Source organism: Amphiprion ocellaris, chromosome 1, assembly GCF_022539595.1.
Source record: "Amphiprion ocellaris isolate individual 3 ecotype Okinawa chromosome 1, ASM2253959v1, whole genome shotgun sequence".
NCBI lineage: Eukaryota > Metazoa > Chordata > Actinopteri > Pomacentridae > Amphiprion > Amphiprion ocellaris.
In genome coordinates, this window is record NC_072766.1 from 1,934,695 (window position 1) to 1,956,399 (window position 21,705).

Genomic DNA, 21,705 nt, shown 5'->3' on the forward strand with positions numbered 1-21,705 from the left:
TTAAATTTATAGTTTTACTAATTTCCAATCTGCAGTTAATGTCTTCTCTGGAATTTTTACACTTTGAGGGCCGGATTGGACCCTCTGGAGGACCCCTTTTGGCCCACGGGCTGCATGTTGGACACCCCTGATTTAAAGTAACCACATCAGTGGACTGTATATAAATGTGTCATCAGATTCAGTGGCCTGATCCCAACATACTCACACATAGACTCAAGGACTTTGAGTTTCCACCAAGTGGCTCATGGCTGCCGCAGTGTCAAATCATGAAGCGCGCAACGGCTCTGATGTGCCTCAATTAAGAGCTGCATATCTTCAGACTTTCCTAAAGGACATAGTTCGTCTCAGATTTGGTGACCCGGTTGTTCTGCTTCCCACAAAATGTTCTCAAATCAAGCATTGGTGATGTAGGGAAGTTTATCTTTAAATGACACCACAAGCACCGACTGCTTATTGTTGTGAATGTTTATTACACATTTTAGCCAAATGTCCGCGTCAGATTTCATGGCTGGACTTGTGGTAGTTTTGCTAAAATGTTTAAAGACTGTAATGTCACAAATAGGACATGATAAATTGAGCAGATAATCAACAAAACAATGAAACACAGATCCAAAATCACAGTTTTGTTTTGTCTTTTTAAATGGTAATGATTTGTTTCTGAGTGATTAGGCCTCAGGGTAACTTGATGTCTCGTGTGCCCATTAAAATGTTTGTTGGATGTTATTCACTGCATTGTTGTGTATTTAGTTATGCAGATGGGTTGGATAAATGAGTTTGAGTCTGTTTAATGAGCTTTTCTCAAATGAGGCTGTTAAATCGTACTCCACAGCAGTCTGCCAGTCTACAGAGCCGAGAGCCATGTGTAAATTTCATCACATTAACAAATCATCAGTCACAATATTAATAATAGTAAGTTTATTTCAATAGCATCTTTTAAAAACAGAGTTTACGAATTGCTTTACAGACAGAGCATAAATGAAAAGCAGGATACTCAGGAAGTCCGTTAAGGAAGAGAAGAAAGATGAAAAAAGATTTTTCAAATGAATCGATACAGCTACACCAAATAAAATCAGAAAAGAAGCAAAAATGTCAAGTCTGAGTGGAATAAAAGAAAACACTGTAGAAGGTATGAAGAATAAATGAGAATAAAACCAACAATAAGATAAATAAAATGTAAAAATCAATGAGATGATAAAAGTAGACGACATCCCATAAACACATGATGATGAGCTTTTTTCAAATGAGGAGCTTCACTGCAGATTGTCGGTTTACAGCGCTGACAGTTATATATAAATATCTTTACCAAATAACACGTTAACAGAGACACGTTCTAAATCTAGAAGCCTCTTATACATTATACTGCTCAATGTTTTTACCATATTTGACCTGCTGTGCAGAAATCCGCAGTGATACATATATTACTACATGATATCCAGTAAAAATACTGCAAAAAAATGCTTTAAGGATCGTACATAATGTGGGATATAATGAGCACACTAATACTAATACTTTGAAAGTTGTTAATCTAGTTAAATTTAGAACTACACAGATAATGTTCAGAGCCAGCAACAAGTTTCTAGTTAATAACATACAACAACTGCTCAGAAGCAACATTTAAACTGTGAATTAAGAAGAAATTTTCATTTTAAAAAGCCATTTGCTCGTTCCACCATGAAGAGAAGATGTTTATTAGTTTGTGGGGTGAACTTATGGAACGGTCTGGATGATGGTCCTAAAATGAGTACAGCTATAAAACAATTTATGAAAATACACAATGGAAAAATATAATAATGTGGAACAGTGAATGTGTTCTTGGGGTTTCTAAAACGATATGATAGTATAGATTAGGGGGTGTCAAACTCATTTTAGTTCAGCTTCATTCAGTCCAGTTTGATCTCCAGTGGACCGGACCAGAAAAATCACAGCATAATAACCTATAAATAACCACAACTCCACATTTTAATCACAGGTATCTGGAACTGAACTATATAGTATTTTACTTTATGATCAAAACGACAGTCAGACAAAAAAAGACCAAAAAAAACCCACCAAAAGCAAGACAAAATATTACAAAAACAAGACACAGAATGACAAAAACGAGAAAAAAGACAAAATATGAGACACACGAGGCAAAACAAAACAAAAAATAGACAAAAAATTAGACAAAGTTACAAAGTCACGAAAAAATAGACAACACAAGCGACACAAAAAACACAAAACGACAAAAACGAATAAAGCAAAACACAAAATGACAAAAATGAGACACACAATGACAGAAGCGAGAAAAGAAATGACAAAATTAGATGAACATCACAAAAGAAACAAAAAAACCGACAAAAAAGTTACAAAGTGACAAAAAATGGACAAATGACAAAAATAAGACAAACAAATTATACAAATGAGACAAACAAGACAAAAAATGACAAAAGCAAGTGACAAAATGACATTAAGTTCTGAATGTGGCTTGTTTGTTTGTTTTGTGTGTTTTATGATGCCATGGTGTGTCTGAAATAGATCAGTTTAATCATCCTGTTGTCTTCATTTACAGGCACCAAAAAATATTGTTTCCTTGTCTGAAAAAAATCCAGCAAAAAAATTCCCCAAATTTCTGAAAATTTGCAAAACCTTCAGGATGAAAATTCCAATAATTCCTTAAAAGTTTCCCTGAAAAGTTTTATTTTAAAAAATCCCCCAAATTTATTGTAAATATTTTCAAAAAATGAGTAAAAGTCTTCCAAAAAAATCCTAAAAATATCTAAAGTGATTCCATATATATCAGTAAAACTTGTAATATTTTCTTTAGGGACATTCACATAAAAATCAACCAAAATCCAGTGAAATTTTGGTTGATTTTTTTGGTGAATGTTCTTAAGAAACATTTTTAACATTTCTTTTTTCCACCAAAAAATTTTCAAAGATTTCCCAAAAATGTTGAAAATGTGGACATCAGAAGTTTCACTGTGAAGATATATTTTTTCCCACATTTTCAAACTTTAAACCGGGTCAGTTTTGACCCGCAGGGCGACACGAGGATTAATAACCTTGTGTTTGTGTTTTGCAGGCAGGTTGCGACCATGCGTTGTCTGGCTGCTCGGGTGAACTATAAGACCCTCATCGTCATCTGCGCCCTCTTCACGCTCATCACCGTGCTGCTGTGGAACCGCTGCTCCAGCGACACGTCCATACGCTTCCTGCCCCGAGCCGCTCTGGTGGCTCCGAGCCCCAGGATCGGAGACGCCAGCATCAGCAGCCAGCAGCATCCTCCCCAACCTCCAGAGCCTCCGCCCGTCGTCGGGGTCATCGGCGGGATCAAGTACGAGGAAATCGACTGCCTGATCAACGATGAGTCCACCATCAAAGGAAGGCGAGACGGCGGCGACGTCTACCTGCCCTTCTCCTGGATGGAGAAGTACTTTGAGGTGTACGGGAAGATCGTGCAGTACGACGGCTACGACCGCTTCGAGTTTCAGCACAGCTACTCGAAGGTTTACACCCAGCGAGAGCCCTACCACCCCGACGGAGTCTTCATGTCCTTCGAGGGATACAACGTGGAGGTCCGAGACCGAGTCAAATGCATCAGTGGAGTGGAAGGTAAGGAGTTAGAACCAACGTTCATTACATCAGGTTCATCTAAATATAGGAGGTCCTCGACTTACATCTGAGTTCCGTTCCTACGGTGTGACGAAGTCGCAAGTCGGAACTCCGGTGAAAATGTAAACAAAGCCGTTACGTGCATCACGATATTGATCAATTTACATATTTGTACAACTACAGTAACGACAAACAGTCATTAGCTCTGAAACACAACAAGAGTCTGACTTATGCTGGGAGCTGTAATGAAGTTAATGAATGTAGAATAATCCAATGTAGCAGCAAATGTAAACAAAGCCGTCTGATAGCGCCGTGTGACGACTGTACATACAGGATTCTTTTTTTTAAAATTCTTTATTTTCAAAGAATAACAATATACATTTCAAACACATACAAATTAGCTTTTCACAAATATTCAGCATGTAAAACACAACTTGAATCGCATTTCTTCTATTTATCCTTTTTTTCCTTTATGGTATAGTTTTAAACAAGTCATAAAAACTATTTTACAAAGTCAACATGGGGATGTACATTGACAAAGGTGCTTAGAAACAGGGTGTTTGCATTGCTTTATCCATTATGAGAAAGAAAAATTAAATTAATAATAGAGAACCAAAAGTGTCCCTTTTTTATATAAAGACCAGGCAGTATTCCATCCCTCCAGTTTTATCCACTCATCCACAAAAGATGCACAAATTTGACGGCTATGTAGGGTGTGGTTGTGACAGTTGCATGTATGAAACCCATTTTGACCATAAATTCATAAACTTGTTCATTTGTAAACGGACTGAGTGTACATACAGTATTCATCTGCTCCACTCGCCAACTAGTTCCACTGAACCAGTTCCATCATAACGACAAAACGACGCATGTTAAACCGAGGATCGGCCCGTAAGCAGTTCTGATGTAAGTGGAGGACGTCGTAAACCGAGGACCTCCTGTATTCAGGTTTTTGAGAAGAATTAACGTCTACTGTCTGCTGAGATACTAGAGAAACAAAGAGGAAACACTTCATGCTCTTAAATCCAGGTCTAGTAGCCTCATCTCACTAAAGAAGAGGTTCTTTGCATAAAAGAAGAATCATTTTTTGGCAAATACAAAAGGTGACAAAATTTGAGAAAAGATGACAAAATATTTAACATTGTGGTCATAGGACAACTTGTTTTTTTTAAAATCATTTATCATTAAATCCAAAGATCTTCTGCATTTTGCTGTTATTTTTTACGCTAACATGAAGCCACTTTCTTCTGCTATATAAGGTACAACAGCAGACAATATTAACATAGAAATACACACAGTAAGGTACATTTTTCATTACGTTTTGTATTTACACTTCATTAATATCTTCCCTTTCTTGTCACTGAAAGTAAATAATGAAGTTTCCTCACTCATTCTGCTTCATCAGTGCGACGTAAATCACTGAATAAATACAATCATTTCTTTGATGAGCGTTAATTCGTTTTTATGTGTTTACAAACTAAAACGTCACAGAGAAATATGAGATTTATTTTTTAAGATCTATTTCAAGACTTCATGAACACATGCTCAGTTCTACCACCCACTCATAAATACTATTACTAACATTAAAGACCCTCTCAGACATGCACAGATCAGCGTCATTGATGATAAAGTTTGATTAGTTTTGACCAAAAAAAATGTCAAAGACAAACATGAGATTTATTTTTTTTCTGTAAAATGTTGAGACTGTGATCTTGCTAGGTTAGACTATTTCTGTATCACTTTCAACACGTCGTCACATTCAGGAACAAGTGGTAGGTTTTTTTTTCCATTTTAGCACCAATATTCATCTCAAAACAGAGTCACAACATGCACACCTTTCTCGCTCACCTTTCTCTGCAATTTCACATCTTTGACAAACTGAAATATGCACAAAAATAAGACAATACTTTGATAAAAGTGTTTTACAAATAATTACTGTCTGTAGGAGACTTTCCTTTGAGTCTGTTTAACTCATGCAGCATAAATTAGCTGCAAAATTCATGCTTCTTCACGCTCCTAAATTGAAATAATGTGAAAAATGTTTCTGTTCTCCACTCGGACACTCTCGATTTGTATTCGTGTTGATCCAAACATACGACTGTCTGTTCCATGGATGTTTCCCTCTGTGTTCCTCTCTACTTTGAGTCCATCCTCACAGGTGTTTTCTTTTCAAGGTTTCTTTTGAGAATAATTGCCAGGAAGGATCAATAGCTTATTTTAAAAGGCTATTAGTTGAAACCACGCTGTCATCAATATAGTTCCGTTCCCCGCTTGATTGAAGAAGTGGCCCCGTATTCTCGCCTGAAATTACAAAATAGATATTCATTATCCTTTTTTTTATTGTCTAATTGCTTGAAGCTGCTGGTGAAAGAAAAGAAATACTATCCACACCAAAAGATCCCTTAGAAATTCAGCACATCAGTGATATGACTGAGAATGATAGAAGCAGAAAGTGTGTGATTTGCGGTTATTCAGCTCCGGTCCTTTGTCATTCGAGAAGCATGCTTTTGTTTTGGCGGGGAAATGTAATAAATGAGGAGATGTTCGCTGGCAAAGTGTCGGGTGCAGAGTTTAGTTTGATGAGTAATGGTAGCCAGTGTCTGTAAGAGCAATTTGCCAGCAGTAAATAGGTATTTTTGCTGAGATGGATAGTGCAATTTTCCACACTGACATTTTTGTTTCTTTTTTTTTTTTTTTTTTTTTACATAATGAAGGGAATCTGCTTTTTGGTTTATCACACAAACACAACCACACGCAGTCGTCTTCTTTATATTAAAGCCAAACATGACTGTGTGTCATTGCTTGATGCACTCTTTCAGGGAGCAGAATAGTAGAGCACAATGTCAGTACATAGCTGAGGCAGGAGGAGTCATTCTGTTATATTTGGTTAGTTTTAACCACCTTCTGCTATTTTTATATCAAATTATTTTGCGGATTATTTCCTCTAACGATTGTTTTGTCTATAAAATGCCCCCTGAGGTCAAGGAGATGTTCTAAAGTAGCTTCTTGTACTCGACCAACAGTACAAAACCCTAAATTCAGTTCTCTACTCTCAGATAGTATGATCTGTAATCAGTATTTGTAGACTCAACCAGGTCATTCATGTGAAACGTCTTGATCCAGAGAGTTTTTAAAAACAGTTGCAGGTTTCTGGCAGATCAGACCAGCAGATCAAGAGACGTACTGCCATAGCCAAAGATGCTTTTAACAAGAAAAAGACCGTCTTCATGAATACACACATCTAGGGCTGCAACTAACAATGAATTGATGAATCGCCTGAGCACGATGCATCATCAAAAGCAGAAGTGAGCACGCAATGCAACAGAAATCACCGTCCGAGCAGAGAGCTGAACACGGACGGACATCCGCGCTGCATCGTACATGTATTATGTACGCACGATACACACCGATGTCCGCGCTGTATCGGAAACGCAGTATAGTATATGCATGTATTGTGCGCTTCAGTTTTTGATGACGTATCGTGCTCAGATGATTCATCGATTCATCGTTAGTTGCAGCCCTACACACATCACTATGTCGACAAAACTAAGAATCATAGAATTGCGTTACTTTTAAACTGACAACTCAATAAGGAAAGTATGGTTTTACCTTGCTGACATGCTTTGACTGCATCTGTAGTGTGATGACGTGTCCTTTTATCACACGGCCGATCTGTCAGAATCTGTCAGATCGGCCACATAATAAAAACATTTTTAAAAAAGGACACGTCATCACAGGTTGGATGACCCTCTGGAGGACCGGTTTTGGCCCGCGGGCCGCATGTTTGACACCCCTGTTTTAGGGCGACAGATTCTGCTGCCTTTCCTCGCTGTCCTACAACAGGAGAAGAACATGTAGTAGAAAATAGGTCAGACAGGAATCCAGCCACACCTGAGCTGAGCAGTTTTTCTCACCCTCCTGTTTCCTGCCTCTTTTTGGTACGATGCAGGAGACTCGTGTACATTCTCATATTGCACACACATTAATTAAACCCTCCTTTGCTTCTTAGCGCTGCACATGTGCATGCATACACACCTCTCCTGCAGAAAGCCGTTCATTAATTAACCTGTCACACTCAGCGCTATCACAGAGCTTAAACAAGGTTACAGGAGCATTTCTCTCCAAATGCACCCCGCTAACAAAGAAAAAGTTATTTAACGGGACCCTCAGCAAAAACACATTCAATGTCATAATGGCCCTTTTACATCCTTATAGCCTTAGGACATGTTCTCAAATCACACTGATAGCTCAAACTCAGTCGCTCGTTTCTTCATGAAAAAACCCCCAGACTAAAGGTGTTTTTTAGACGAATTATTCTAAAATTTACTGCTAGAGAGAGTGAATTTGCATTTATGCTGTCTGGCAGTAAATTTGAGTTTTTTCTGTAGAAAATGCTTCCAAAAACAGCAGCTTAGTGCTTCATTACTTGTCAGGAGGGTTTTACAGTCGGGGTTTAGAAACTGAATCCTTCCTTTCCTTTGTTGCATCAGAGCCGTCATGAAACAAAGAACAGAAGTGGAGAAAAATGAAGCTCCGGCAGCCAGAGCACTATCATTAGCAGACGTAGTTAATCCTCTCTAACAACACCATCTTAAATCACGATCGGCCTCATTTTTTGTGCCACGCTTTTCTGTCCTGATCTCCACTCCCCGTTCTGCTGCAGGCCGTTTACAGGTCATTTACACATTAATGGGGTTTTGTCATTTTGAGTCTCGTTTTTGTCATTTCGTGTCTCGTTTTTGTCATTTTGTGTCTCGTTTTCGTCATTTTGTGTCTCGATTTTGTCATTGTCTTGTTTTTGTCATTTTGTGTCTCGATTTTGTCATTTTGTGTCTCAATTTTGTCATTTTGTGTCTCGATTTTGTCATTTTGTGTCTCATTTTTGTCATTTTGTATCTTGATTTTGTCATTTTGTTTCTCCTTTTTGTCAATTTGGGTCTAATTTTTGTCATTTTGTGCCTCGGTTTTGTCATTTTCCATCTTGTTTTTGTCATTTTGTGTCTCGTTTTGTCATTTCGTGTATCAGTTTTGAATTAAAAATGGATATCATTAAAATTTAATACTGACCACCTCTAATTAGCTAAAAAATAACAAAATGACCTTATTCAAAACTAGTTTGGATCATTCTTTTTATTAAGTTGAGAAAATCATGACAGATATTTCTTTTTTGGCAATATATCAAATTTTATAAGGAAAATAACAAACTGTATCTGTGTTCCAGAAATCACTTTCTAAAATCCCGTTTGCAGGACATTTACACATTTAGCCAAACACACAAAGTCCTAAAACACATTTAATACCCTTCAAAGTGCTCGATAAAACAGGCCTGAGACCCTCACACCATCACTGTACAAACACACTGGTAACACTAGTCTCTCTTAACCTCACACCTGAGCACACTCAACCTGCAGGACTGAGATGGATGAAGCATTTTCTGGTGAAGTCAGAGGTGGATTTGGATGAATCGTCTCTGAGTAGAATCTAGGACACAGGCTACTGTGATTCCACAAAAGCCACAAAATAAGTCAAGTAGTTTGTTTACAGCTTCATGTCAAATTAAATCAAATTGTGGTTTGGAATCTGTGTGAAGGGAATGCTCTTGATGTCTGTGCTGTTTTCCAGTGTTCAATTCCTGTGTTCTGGGAAACCTTTAGTAGGGTCGATATATCCATCCATCCATTATCTATACACCTCTTAATCCTCACTAGAGTCATGGGGGGGGCTGGAGTCTATCCCAGCTGACTCAGGTGAAGGCAGGGGACACCCTAGACAGGTCACCAGTCTGTCACAGGGCTACATACAGAGACAAACAATCACTCTCACATTCACACCTACGGGCAATTTAGAATGATCAATTAACCTCAGCATATTTTTGGACTGTGGGAGGAAGCCGGAGTACCCGGAGAAAACCCACGCATGCACAGGGAGAACATGCAAACTCCATGCAGAAAGATCCCGGGAAAGCCGGGACGTGAACCAGGGATCTTCTAGCTGCAAGGCGAAAGTGCTAACCACTACGCCACTGTGCAACCCGGGTCGATACATAATTGAGGGAATTTGAAGTCCATGGGATATATCTTGCATATATTTTTATTAAAAATAAAAAAGCTAATGTTTTTATGTTCATTATGATCATGTCTTTACAAATTCCATAATTATTTATTCTGGAAGCAATCACTTATTAATAAAAAATGACTGGATATCACTAAAATGTCAACTAAAAGACATCTATTAGCTTCTGGTTTCTTTGGAGTTTGAAATTTGATCTACGCCAAGTTGCTATTTTGAAACTAGATGCAAATCTGACTGGAATGTTCAGGACACTTCGGCGTTACAGTAGCGACCTGTCAAACATGAGGTGGCCCCATCCCTAACATCCCCAGGTTTATTATCTATTCTGCTATAAATGGGACCATAAATTACATAATAATCACCACAATGTATTCAAGGAGTCTTAAAAACCATTGAGTGAGACTGTAAACATATGAGGAAGATATTCACCAAGCCAACAAATCAAGTGAGAAGTGGCGTCATTTTCTCATAAAATCATACACAGCGGGATTTGGAAGAGTTGCCCCCTGCTGGCAGCAAGAAACAATGCAGGTTTAAGGCATTTCTGTGTTTCAGACTCAGAGGCTGCATCCATTTTTTTATATAGAGTTTATGACAAAGATCATTGATTCATGAACTTGTTATTTATAGCTACAACATGTGAGCTAATATTTCCTACCTTCCTGATTCATGCACTCAGAAAACAAAGAGCAACATGAACATTTCACCATGTTTCTGACAGTCTAACTTAAAATAGTGAGCCCAGTATTCGCTGGTCTTTCAGTTTGCTTTGGGGCTCAGCAGCTCCTGAGGAAAGCTGTGGGTCTTCAGCTGCATCATTCTGAATTTTCTCCATTAATGTCTTTTCACGCTGAGATCATCTGAGCCCAAAAACAGTCTATTTAAAAGAAGCGAAAAGCTCCAAAAATGCTTGAATTCCCGGTGGGTTCAGCGATTGACCCCTCCAGATGGCACAATACAGACATTTGGTTCACTGTTCAGCATATTGCTGAATGGAGCTTCATTATTTACTCACATTCATCCAAAGTTTTCTCTCAGTTTTCTCAAAAACAAAAGTAGTGCTAAAAAAAACAGAAGGGTAAACATTTCTCAATAAGATTGTTTAACACATTTGCTGCTGTGTTAATTCCAGTAGAATTAGATCAGGGATGTCAAACTGGTTTTAGTCCAGGTTCCACATTCAGTCCAGTCTGATCTCCAGTGGACCGGACCAGTAAAACCACAGCAGAATGACCTACAAATAACCACAACTCCTAATTTTTCCTTTGTCTTCGTGCAAAAAAACTACATTCTGTTCATGTTCATGTTTAAGGAATTATCTTATCATGACCAACCTGAAATTCAACAACATTCAGCCTCAGTTTATCATTTCCACATTACAACTTCCAGATCACAGAGTGTCGACAGAGGAACACATTTAGTCACAGCTATCTGGAACTGATGATATAGTATTTTACTTTATGATCAAAACTACAAAAGTCAGACAAAAAAAAAGACAAAAAAAACAAAAACAAGACAAAATATTACAAAAATCAGACACAAAATGACAAAAACAAGATTCAAAACAGCAAAAAATGAGACAAACGCTACAAAACAAAAGACAAAAGAAACAAAAAAATTGACAAAAAGTTACAAAGTAACAAAAAAGAAGAGACAAAAAAATACACAGACAAGACCAAAAAAGACAAAAACCAACAAAAAAGACAAAATATTACAAAAATGAGACACAAAATGACAAAAAATTTGACAAACAACATGAAACAAAACAAGAGACAAAAAAATTAGACAAAAAAGTTACAAGAAAGGGACAAGAACAAGACAAAAACTTATACAAATGACACAAAAGTGACAAAAATGACAAAAAAGAAACAAATGACAAAAAAATAGAGAAACAAGTGAGACAAAAAACAAAATGACACAAAACGGCGAGTAAAGCAAAACACAAAATGACAAAAATAAGGCAAGAAACACAAGCGAGACAAAAAGGAAACACAAAACGACAAAAACGAGAAACAAAATGGCAAAAACATGAGACAACAAAAATCAGACAAAAAAACAGCAAAAACAAGACAAAATAATATAAAAATGAGACACAAAATGAGAAAAGAACAATGAACAATCTAGTATTTTACTTTCTGATCAAAACAACTTGTCATGGTTTAGAAATGATTTTAAATTTATAATTTTACAAATTTACAATCTGCAGTTAATGTCTTCTCTGGACTTTTTACACATTGAGGGCCGGAATGGACCCTCTGGAGGACCGCTTTTGGCCCGCGGGCCGCATGTTGGACACCCCTGACTTAAAGCCTTAAAGCTCCTAGAATTGGCAGAGGACCAAGTTTTTTGAGATTTCTAGAAAAGTCCGCTCTCTGGAACCATGGAAATATGTGGAGGCTTAACAGTCAATTCCACATGGATTACTGAGAGCAGTTTGGACCCGGCGTCACCGTTCTGACAGTCATTTGACTTAAGTTGTCAACAGAGATGCCAGTAACCAGACAGGCTGGGAGAAAAGTCTGGCAGCAGAGTGGAAGAGGAGGTCTGAATGTGTGCATTTCTGTGCTCTCTTATGAACACATTAATCAACTAAAGCCGTTCTCAGTCACAGCTGTGATGACCTTACTGCTTTAAAGTGGCATCAGTCCATGCTGTGCGCTTGTCCCTTTAAATATAAACATTAAAATAGCTTCATGTTCCATTAGTGGCGGGGATCAAGAGAAAATGCCCATAGGCAGCGACACATGAGCGGTGTGGTCCAACATCATGAGGAGGAAGATAATGGAGCAGTCACTGGACGCGCATTTAATCAAGTAGACTCTTCCACGAGTGTAGCCAACTGTTAACTAGGTTTTAGTCATGCAGTATGTGCACCGATAACACTGTTTAAAGTCAGTGCATTGGAGAAAAACAGATCAAATCAACCTTTATTGTCATCTAGCTGTACATACAAGCACCGTAGTGCAGGCCAAATGAGATGGTGTTCCTCTTGGAATCCAGTAGAACAGAAGAAAAAAAGAACCTAATTTAAAATGAGGGATGCCTGATATTGGCATAAAAATGTAATACTGGTCAATATCGTTATCATTTTTTTGCCTATAATGAAAACCGATACTATTCTACACACCTGTACAATAGTCAGTATTCCAATGGACATGAAAAAAATGACTGGATATCATTAAAATGTCAACTAAATAACCGTCCCAATTTAATACCAACCACCTTCTAATTAGCTAAACAATAATAAAATGAGCTGATTCAAACATTGTTTTGTCACTTTGTGTCTCAATTTTGTTGTTTCTTGTCGTTTTTGTCATTTTGTATCTCGTTTTTGTCATTTTGTGTCTTTTTGTCATTTTGTGTCTCGATTTTGTCATTTTGTATCTTGCTTTTGTCATTTTGTGTCTTGTTTTTGTCGTTTTCCATCTCATTTTTGTCATTTTATGTCCCGTTTTTGTCGTTTTGTTTCTCGACTTTGTCGTTTTGTTTCTCGATTTTGTCACTTTGTGTCTCATTTTTGTTATTTTGTTTCTCATTTTTGTCACTTCGTGTCTCAATTTTGTCATTTTCCTTCTCGCTTTTGTCGTTTCGTGTCTCGGTTTTTAATAAAAGAAATGACTGGATGTCACTAAAATGTCAAATAAATAACCATCCCAATTTAATAACAACCATGTACAGTATTTTTTTACACCGTGAACAGCATTTTCTGCTTTTTGTGCTGTATCATGCAATTATCATTTGCACTACTGTGGTTATATATTCCTTTCTAGCTGTAAATTTCTGTACATATTGTGTTTTATTTTATTACTACTATTTTTTTCCCTCCCTGTTCCTCTTTCTATAGTTTCTTTATTTTTTTATCATTCTCTTCCATATTTCTAAGGTGACACCAACAGCCGAAACGCAATTCCTTGTATGTTGTGTATGTAGTTGGCCATTAAATCTGATTCTGAATAAAAAGGGTCAAATAATGTCTGGATTTCGCTGGCATTTACTCATAGTGGGAGGGAGGGAGTGCAAACTGTTGTTTGAGACAATTTTTTAAAAAAAGACATTTTTTCCAGAACTTACTATAAGTTGAAGTAAGTTGTTTCTTATTTTGGAAAGCCTTGTTGCGTTTGAGAATGCATCCTATGGGGCGTCACAGTAAAATGAGGCATGATGTGTTAATTCCACCACAGGAGATATGAGATGTTACCTAAAATTTGTTAACCCTCCTGTTGTCTTTGTTTATGAGCACCAAAAAATATTGTTTCCTTGTCTGAAAAAAAAATCCCAAAATTCAGCAAAAAAATTCCCCAAATTTCTGAAAATTTGCAAAACGTTTATGAAGAAAATTCCAAGAATTCCTTAAAAGTTTCCCTTAAAAGTTTTATTTTAAAATAATCCCCCAAATTTGGCAAGAACATTCTTGTAAATATTTTCCAAAAATGAGTAAAAATCTTCCAAAAAAATGCTAAAAATATCTAAAGTGATTCCATATATATCAGTAAAACTTCTAATATTTTCTTTAAGAACATTCACAAAAAATCAACCAAAATCCAGAAAAATTCACTGGATTTTGGTTGATTTTTTGTTACTGTTCTTAAGAAACATTTTTAACATTTCTTTTTTTCCACCAAAAAATGTGGACATCAGAAGTTTCACTGGGAAAATATTTTTTTTCCACATTTTCAAACTTTAAAACGGGTCAATTTTGACCCGCAGGACGACACGAGGGTTAAACAGCCCACATATATCGGTATCGGTTGATAACGGAATCGGAAATTGAGATTTGGACAATATCGGCATATTATTTGCAAAAACAGCCAATATCAGACATCCCTATTTAAAACACACACAGACAAGGTACCAGCAAATAACTAATGTTAACTTTGATTTTATTCCAGCAAACATTTAATCGCTTTATTGCCTCATCTTATGAGGAAAGAGATTTAAAGTATAAATTGGTTTAAGGTAAACATCAACTGAGTGACTCATTCATGCGATGGCTAAGTATGATCTGCACGGATGAAATCATGTAATTGAGGAAAAACTGCTCAGCTCTGCAGCGAGGAACGACTGCACACAACTCACTGATAGCCATCTCTATGTCACTTTCACTTTGGAGAAGGAAAAAATTCACCGGAGAAACCTTTGTGGATTGGTTTGAATAGTGTGGATGGGCTGTCTGCACTGGAAGCTCTCCAGGGAGCAGCTGAAAACTGTGCAACATCTTCTGCTTGTCAGTGTGACTGCAGTTACGAACAAGTCTGCCTCGAATAATCCCTCACAATGATGCACGTACAATCCATTAAATCTAAGCTTTTACAGAAGAACAACGTCGTTGATGTGGTGCATAAGTGAACACCACCCATCCAGCAGTTCAGGAAGGAGGGGACAGTCCTCAGAGATCACACTGTAGGTTATGGTTGGACATCATAGATAGATAGATAGATAGATAGATAGATAGATAAATAGACATAGACAGACAGATAGACAGATAGACTATAGATAGATAGACTATAGAGAGAGAGATAGACTATAGAGAGATAGATAGACTATAGATAAACTATAGATAGATAAACTATAGATAGATAAACTATAGCTAGATAGATAGACTATAGAGAGATAGATAGACTATAGATAAACTATAGATAGATAGATAAACTATAGCTAGATAGATAGACTATAGAGAGATAGATAGACTATAGATAAACTATAGATAGATAAACTATAGATAGATAAACTATAGCTAGATAGATAGACTATAGAGAGATAGATAGACTATAGATAAACTATAGATAGATAGATAAACTATAGCTAGATAGATAGACTATAGAGAGATAGATAGACTATAGATAAACTATAGATAGATAAACTATCGATAGATAAACTATAGCTAGATAGATAGACTATAGAGAGATAGATAGACTATAGATAAACTATAGATAGATAGATAAACTATAGCTAGATAGATAGACTATAGAGAGATAGATAGACTGTAGATAAACTATAGATAGATAGATAAACTATAGCTAGATAGATAGACTATAGAGAGATAGATAGACTATAGATAAACTATAGATAGATAAACTATCGATAGATAAACTATAGCTAGATAGATAGACTATAGAGAGATAGATAGACTATAGATAAACTATAGATAGATAGATAAACTATAGCTAGATAGATAGACTATAGAGAGATAGATAGACTATAGATAAACTATAGATAGATAGATAAACTATAGCTAGATAGATAGACTATAGAGAGATAGATAGACTGTAGATAAACTATAGATGGATAAATACTTTAAAGGTCTCATTTTGTGCCTCCTTTCGGCAAATTAATTAAACCTGCACATCTCAAAAACTGTATGTAAACAGGCTCTTTCAGCAGCTGTATCTCTCAATACAGTTGAGTTGCTGCTGTCCAAGCTGCCTTCAGGAAGAAGACTCTCTCTGTGTCCATGTTAGACCACATTGCAGCTGACACAGACGTGAAATGCAACTCTTTACTGTGACTAAGTGATCATTTTACTTGTAAATATCCCTGAATTCACAACGCAGTGCTTGTTTTTTCACTCATCTGTACAATGAGTTTATCAGACAATGTTTTGGTTTTTAAATCTGTATCTTGTCAGTGCAAAGTTGCATGTCAGAAATAGCTACGAAGTGATCGCTGGTTAACATTTCAGTCACTCTATTAATCTTGTGCGGCTGTTGCAGAACAAAAACAGAAAAGTATGTAAATGAGAACAGCTCCATTGTGAGTTTAAAATGCAGAATATGTGAGGAGAGAGAGCAGGAAAGAAGTAAATAGACGTAAACATCGGCTGAGTTTAGCTTGCACTGAATCCACTCAGTCCTTATTTATTGATTTCAGCATTTCAGAATGCGTCAAAAGCGTTAAAATCTCCACCTGACTCTGACCTGTGGGCACACAATCAAAGCTTCTGGTCACATTAGCTGCACAACATGCTCGCACTGAGGATTTTCTTTTTGATACCATCAAAAATGTAATTAATCCACCGGGTCTTTAGTTCCTCGGATGCTAGGAGTGCATTAAGCCTCTTGTGTTCATTCTTGCAGCCAACAGCAGATCATTTGATAGGTTTTATTTAAGAGTTAGCTTAAGCAGCTCTAGAAATTAGTTAAAAAGCCATTGTGTGCATTACGATATCGATCAGTTTACATATTTGTACAACTACACTAATGACAACAGTCAGTAGCTCACACTAATGGCACTTTTCCACTCGCACCTACTTGGCTCGACTCGGTTTATGTCACTTTCCGTTACAGTTGAGTACCACCTCATCGTGGGTGGAGTCGTCATTGCACGGCAGCTCAGCCACTGAGTTAGCATTGATGGCTAACTAGCTAGCTTGTCTGCATACAGGAGACAATGACGTTACTTTCAAAATATACGTGTTTGTTTAAGGTGAGCTCGCCACCGAGATAACTAATGTAAAAGTTTCTTGAAGTCACAAAACACTCACCGGTTTTCATGAAGGAGTCGCTCTTGTGTGTCGTCACTCCCTGTCCAATCAGTGGCCTGCATTCTGTAGACGTCACATTATGGGCTCCACTCAGCTCACTGGGAACCCCTGCCCAGTAGGAACTAAAATAGTAGCTGGTACCAGGTCCTACATCCTGATGGAAAACCTCACAAACCCAGTAGAGTTGAGCCTAGTAGGTGCTGGTGGAAAAGCTACATAAGACACAACTCGGTAGGAAATCACTGGCGAAAATGTAAATCGAGCCGTCTTATAGCGCCGCATGACTGCTGTATATGCTGTATTCATCCGCTCGCCAACTAGTTCCACTGAACCAGTTCTGACGTAACAATAAAACGGTGTACGTTAAACCGAGGACTGACCTGTAACCAGTTCCAACGTAACAACAAAATGCTGTAAGTTGAGGACGTCATAAACCGAGGACCTCCTGTTTTTGTTGCTTGGTTTCTGCACATCAACTGGATAAAATTCTTACTTGCTTGTAAAGCGGGAGGCCATCTAGTTAAGGTGGAGCTGGAGGAGTGACAGGAGGAAGTGTCTTCGTATTCTCACAGCTATTATTCTTCAAGACACTCAGAAAAACCAAAAGAAATGAATTTTCATCATGTGGGACCTGCAGTTCCCTCTCAGCAGAGAGTTCCTGTGAAGATCCTCGCTGACAGGTGAAAAGTGGCTTCATGTTTGAACAATGCACGGCCAAAAACCAAACATATGACAAATGAGTTTCTAAGGATTTATAGCAGATAAACATGTTGCCAGGAAGACCTGAAAGACTCACCTACGTGTTCCTGCATAACCAGCATTTATATGTATGTTTGTTTCACAGCAACGACCTCAGAAACAGTTTATTGCTGTCAGTTGTCACCACTGTTCATTTTTACTGCTGTTTTTTGATTTATAAAGCACTTTGAGTTCCATTTTTTGTCCAAATGGTTCTATAAATATAATCCATCACCATTAACAGCAGACACACTGTCAGCAGCTCCACAGTCTTTAAACATGTAAACACCAGAGGAAGGTTTCAGATCCAATCATTTCTACTTTATTTGCGGTCATAAATAGATTGATGTGTTTTCATCTATTGTTTGAGTCGTTGTCAGTCTTTTTCTTCATCCTAAACAATAAAGAAAGTAGAACAGTGATTGGCTATGCATGCAGCGGTGATTAGTTTGTAATGAGGTAGTACGTTGTCAGCTCTAATCTTGGTATATTACATTCTGTTCAGAAGGATTGGGTTTGGAAAGCACATGCGCCCTCGCCGTCACAAGGTCGTAAAGTGAGGTATCCTTTAATCAGAGTGATTGTCCTGCCGGAGCTATTTCTGGCTGCCTGAGGAGAGAAACTCGCCTCCAGTAAATGCAGTAGATTAGCTTGAATTTCACCACAAAGTCCTCAGTTGGTGTTTATTTTCGAACACTTTTCTGCAACTTTTTTTTCATGACTAATTCAGGGCCTTTTTTATGACCTTTTTTTTTTTAAAAAATAACTTAAATTTCAACAGCATTCAGCCTCAGTTCATCATTTCCACATTACAACTTCCAGATCACAGTGTGTCTACAAAGGAACACAACATTTAGTCATCTGGAAGTGAACCATAGAGCATTTTACTTTATGATCAAATGACAAGTCAGACAAAAAAGAGACAAAAATGACAAAAGCGAGAAACAAAACGACGAAAAACAAACACAAAACAGACAAAAAGGAAACAAAAACGACAACAACGATGCTTAAAACAATGAATAAAGCAAATCACAAAATGACAAAAATAAGACAAAAAAAAACACAAGAGAGACAAAAACAAGAAACACAATGACAAAGGTCAGACAAAAAGACAACAACAAAATATTACAAATTTTGGCCCAGGGGCTGCATGTTTGACACTCCTGGTTTAGAATAACGAGCTTTAAAATGTAATGTTTGCGTGGGAAATTGTGTGGGAACATTGCCATCAAAAACAAAACTAATCCACTGGGTCTTCAGTCCTTCAGATGCTGGCAGTGCATGAAGACTTGTGTTCACTCTTACAGCTGACAGCACAATGTTTGATGTGTTTTGTTTGTGGCTGACACGTTTTAGAGTTAGCAGAGGCAGCTTTAGGAAGCAAATAAACCTGATAGACTGTGAGACAAATGATGAATTCTTAATGCTTCACCTCAGAATTTAATTCAAAAAACTTTGTCTCCTGGGTCAGTTTAAGGCCCATAGAGCAGCTGGATGAACAGATAATGTACATAAGGTGCTAAAACAGTTCAGAGTGGCAAAGTGACAGCAGTATGGTCAAATAAGGAGCAGAAATGCAGTATTTACATGATGTCTAATTTAAGATTGAACATTAATTAAACATGAATAAATTCAGTGCAATGTCCATGATGTATGGAAATTGCAAAATATGTGAAGACTATATGTGTGGAACCTGCGATGTCTCAATGCAAACAGAAGTAGAGGATATAATCAGAAGTAGCAGCAGTGAGGAGGCAGGATTATTGACATTTTTAGCTCAATTGTTGGTTGCCCGGGTATCAACTGGATTAAAAAAGAAAGGACATCTAGTTAGGGGGGGTTAGAAGAGTGTCAGGAGGAAGCTTTTATTTTACAACTCCAACTTTGTAATAATAATAAAAACAATTACTTTAGTTATATAGCAGCCTTAAGAGCAGCATTCACAAAGTGCTCTGACAGTTAAAACATGCAACACAGAGACAATCAAACAAAATATAGGAGACAAATCAGAGCAGTCGATTAAAAATAAATAGTAAAAATGACAATAAATGAAAATTGTTTGAAAATTAAAGAACAAGATTGAGAGTTAAAATTAAAAGTAAAGAGATGACATCACACCAAAGAACCAGGCAGCTAAAAGTCAAATAAAACAAGAGACAATGCCTAAAATAAACATAATATAGAATAAAACACTAAAACTAATGAAAGCTGAAAGTAAACCTCACATTAAAGCATGTCTGTGAAAGTGGGTTTTAAGAAGTGATTTAAAAGACGTTAAAGAAGTCTTTTTTGACTAGTTTTTATGATGTTCCTCTATTTTAATGTTAGTTGATTTTATATGTCAAGTGTGTCAGTTTTTTGAAAAGCACTTTACAAATAAAATGTATTATTGTTATTACTGTTATTATTATTTTTAAGACACACAAAGCACAACAAAATCTGCTTTAACCCTCCTGTTGTCCTGCGGGTCAAAACTGACCCATTTTAAAGTTGTGGAAAAAAAATATATTTTCACAGTGAAACTTCTGATGTCCACATTTTCGGGAAATCTTTAAACATTTTTGGTGGAAAAAAAGAAATATTAAAAATGTTTCTTAAGAACATTCACTAAAACATCACTGGATTTTGGTTGATTTTTATGTGAATGTTCTTAAAGAAAATATCAGAAGTTTTACTGATATATATATATATATATATATATATATATATATATATATATATATATATATATATATATATATAATCACTAGATTTTTTAGAATTTTTTTGGAAGATTTTTACTCAATTTTGGAAAATATTGACAAGAATTTTCTTGCTAAATTTGGGGGATTTTTTTAAATTAATACTTTTAAGGGAAACTTTTAAGGAATTATTGGAATTCTCTTCCTGAAGGTTTTGCAAATTTTCAGAAATTTGGGGGATTTTTTTTGCTGAATTTTTGTATTTTTTTCAAACAAGGAAACAATATTTTTTGGTGCCTGTAAATGAAGACAACACTAGGGTTAAATATGCAACACTAGGGTTAAATATGCAGCAAAAGCTTAAAAGGTAAACAAGATGATCATGTAAGGTAAAATGTAGAAGAATAACAAGCTACTGTTGTTTTCTCTCTTTTTTTAACCATCCCTGTCCTTCTGTTTCCCTCCCAGGCGTGCCTCTGTCCACTCAGTGGGGTCCTCAGGGCTACTTCTATGCCATCCAGATCGCCCAGTACGGTCTGAGCCACTACAGCAAGAACCTGACTGAGCGCGCTCCCCACGTGGAGGTCTACGACACCGCCGAGGAGAGGGACAGCCGGGTCAACACGGCGCCGTGGAGCGTTCCCAAAGGTTGCAGTCTGAGCCGTGTCCACGACAAGACCAGAGCTACCTCCGTGCGTCAGTTCAGCGCTCCAGGTATGTCGGGCCGTCCGGTGGCCAGGATGGCCTCAGGGTGAGCAGCTTATCTCCTGTTAACCGCGGCTGTAGCAGCTCGATATGCAGCTACGCCCTCAGGACAGGATGATAGTCTGCAGGCAGAGGAAACCGTCTCAGTCGACAGTAGACACTGGAAAACATGCCCCTCTCAAAACAAGAAACAAAACCTTATTTCAAGGAACTTTTAACTTGAAATAAGTGAAAAAATCTGCCAATAGAACAAGTGAAAAATGGCTTGGTCAGATTTCTTGAAATAAGATATGATATTTAGAATATTGAGATCTTAAAATTAGCTGTGAAAACTTATTTTAAGCTATATTTTACCAGGATTGTCAAGTTTAGGTGTCTTAAAATAAGCTAGACATGCTAAAAAAATAGTAGTTTTTCACTCAAAAATAGATTTTTGCT

The 21,705-nt window shown here is 37.1% G+C and overlaps 1 protein-coding gene across 5 annotated transcripts in view; it reads left to right on the plus strand.

Annotated features, from left to right (window-relative positions):
- The window catches only part of glceb (glucuronic acid epimerase b), a 94,591-nt gene that overhangs the window by 52,933 nt on the left and 19,953 nt on the right, over positions 1–21,705 (plus strand). For 4 of the 5 annotated variants that reach the window (XM_023263968.3, XM_035945322.2, XM_055010096.1 and 1 more), the window contains 2 exons: positions 3,062–3,591; positions 21,031–21,276. In XM_023263968.3, coding sequence (XP_023119736.2) covers positions 3,062–3,591; positions 21,031–21,276 — 776 coding nt within the window. The remainder of the gene's footprint in view (positions 1–3,061; positions 3,592–21,030; positions 21,277–21,705) is intronic. The other variant, XM_023263970.3, reaches the window with a different exon arrangement.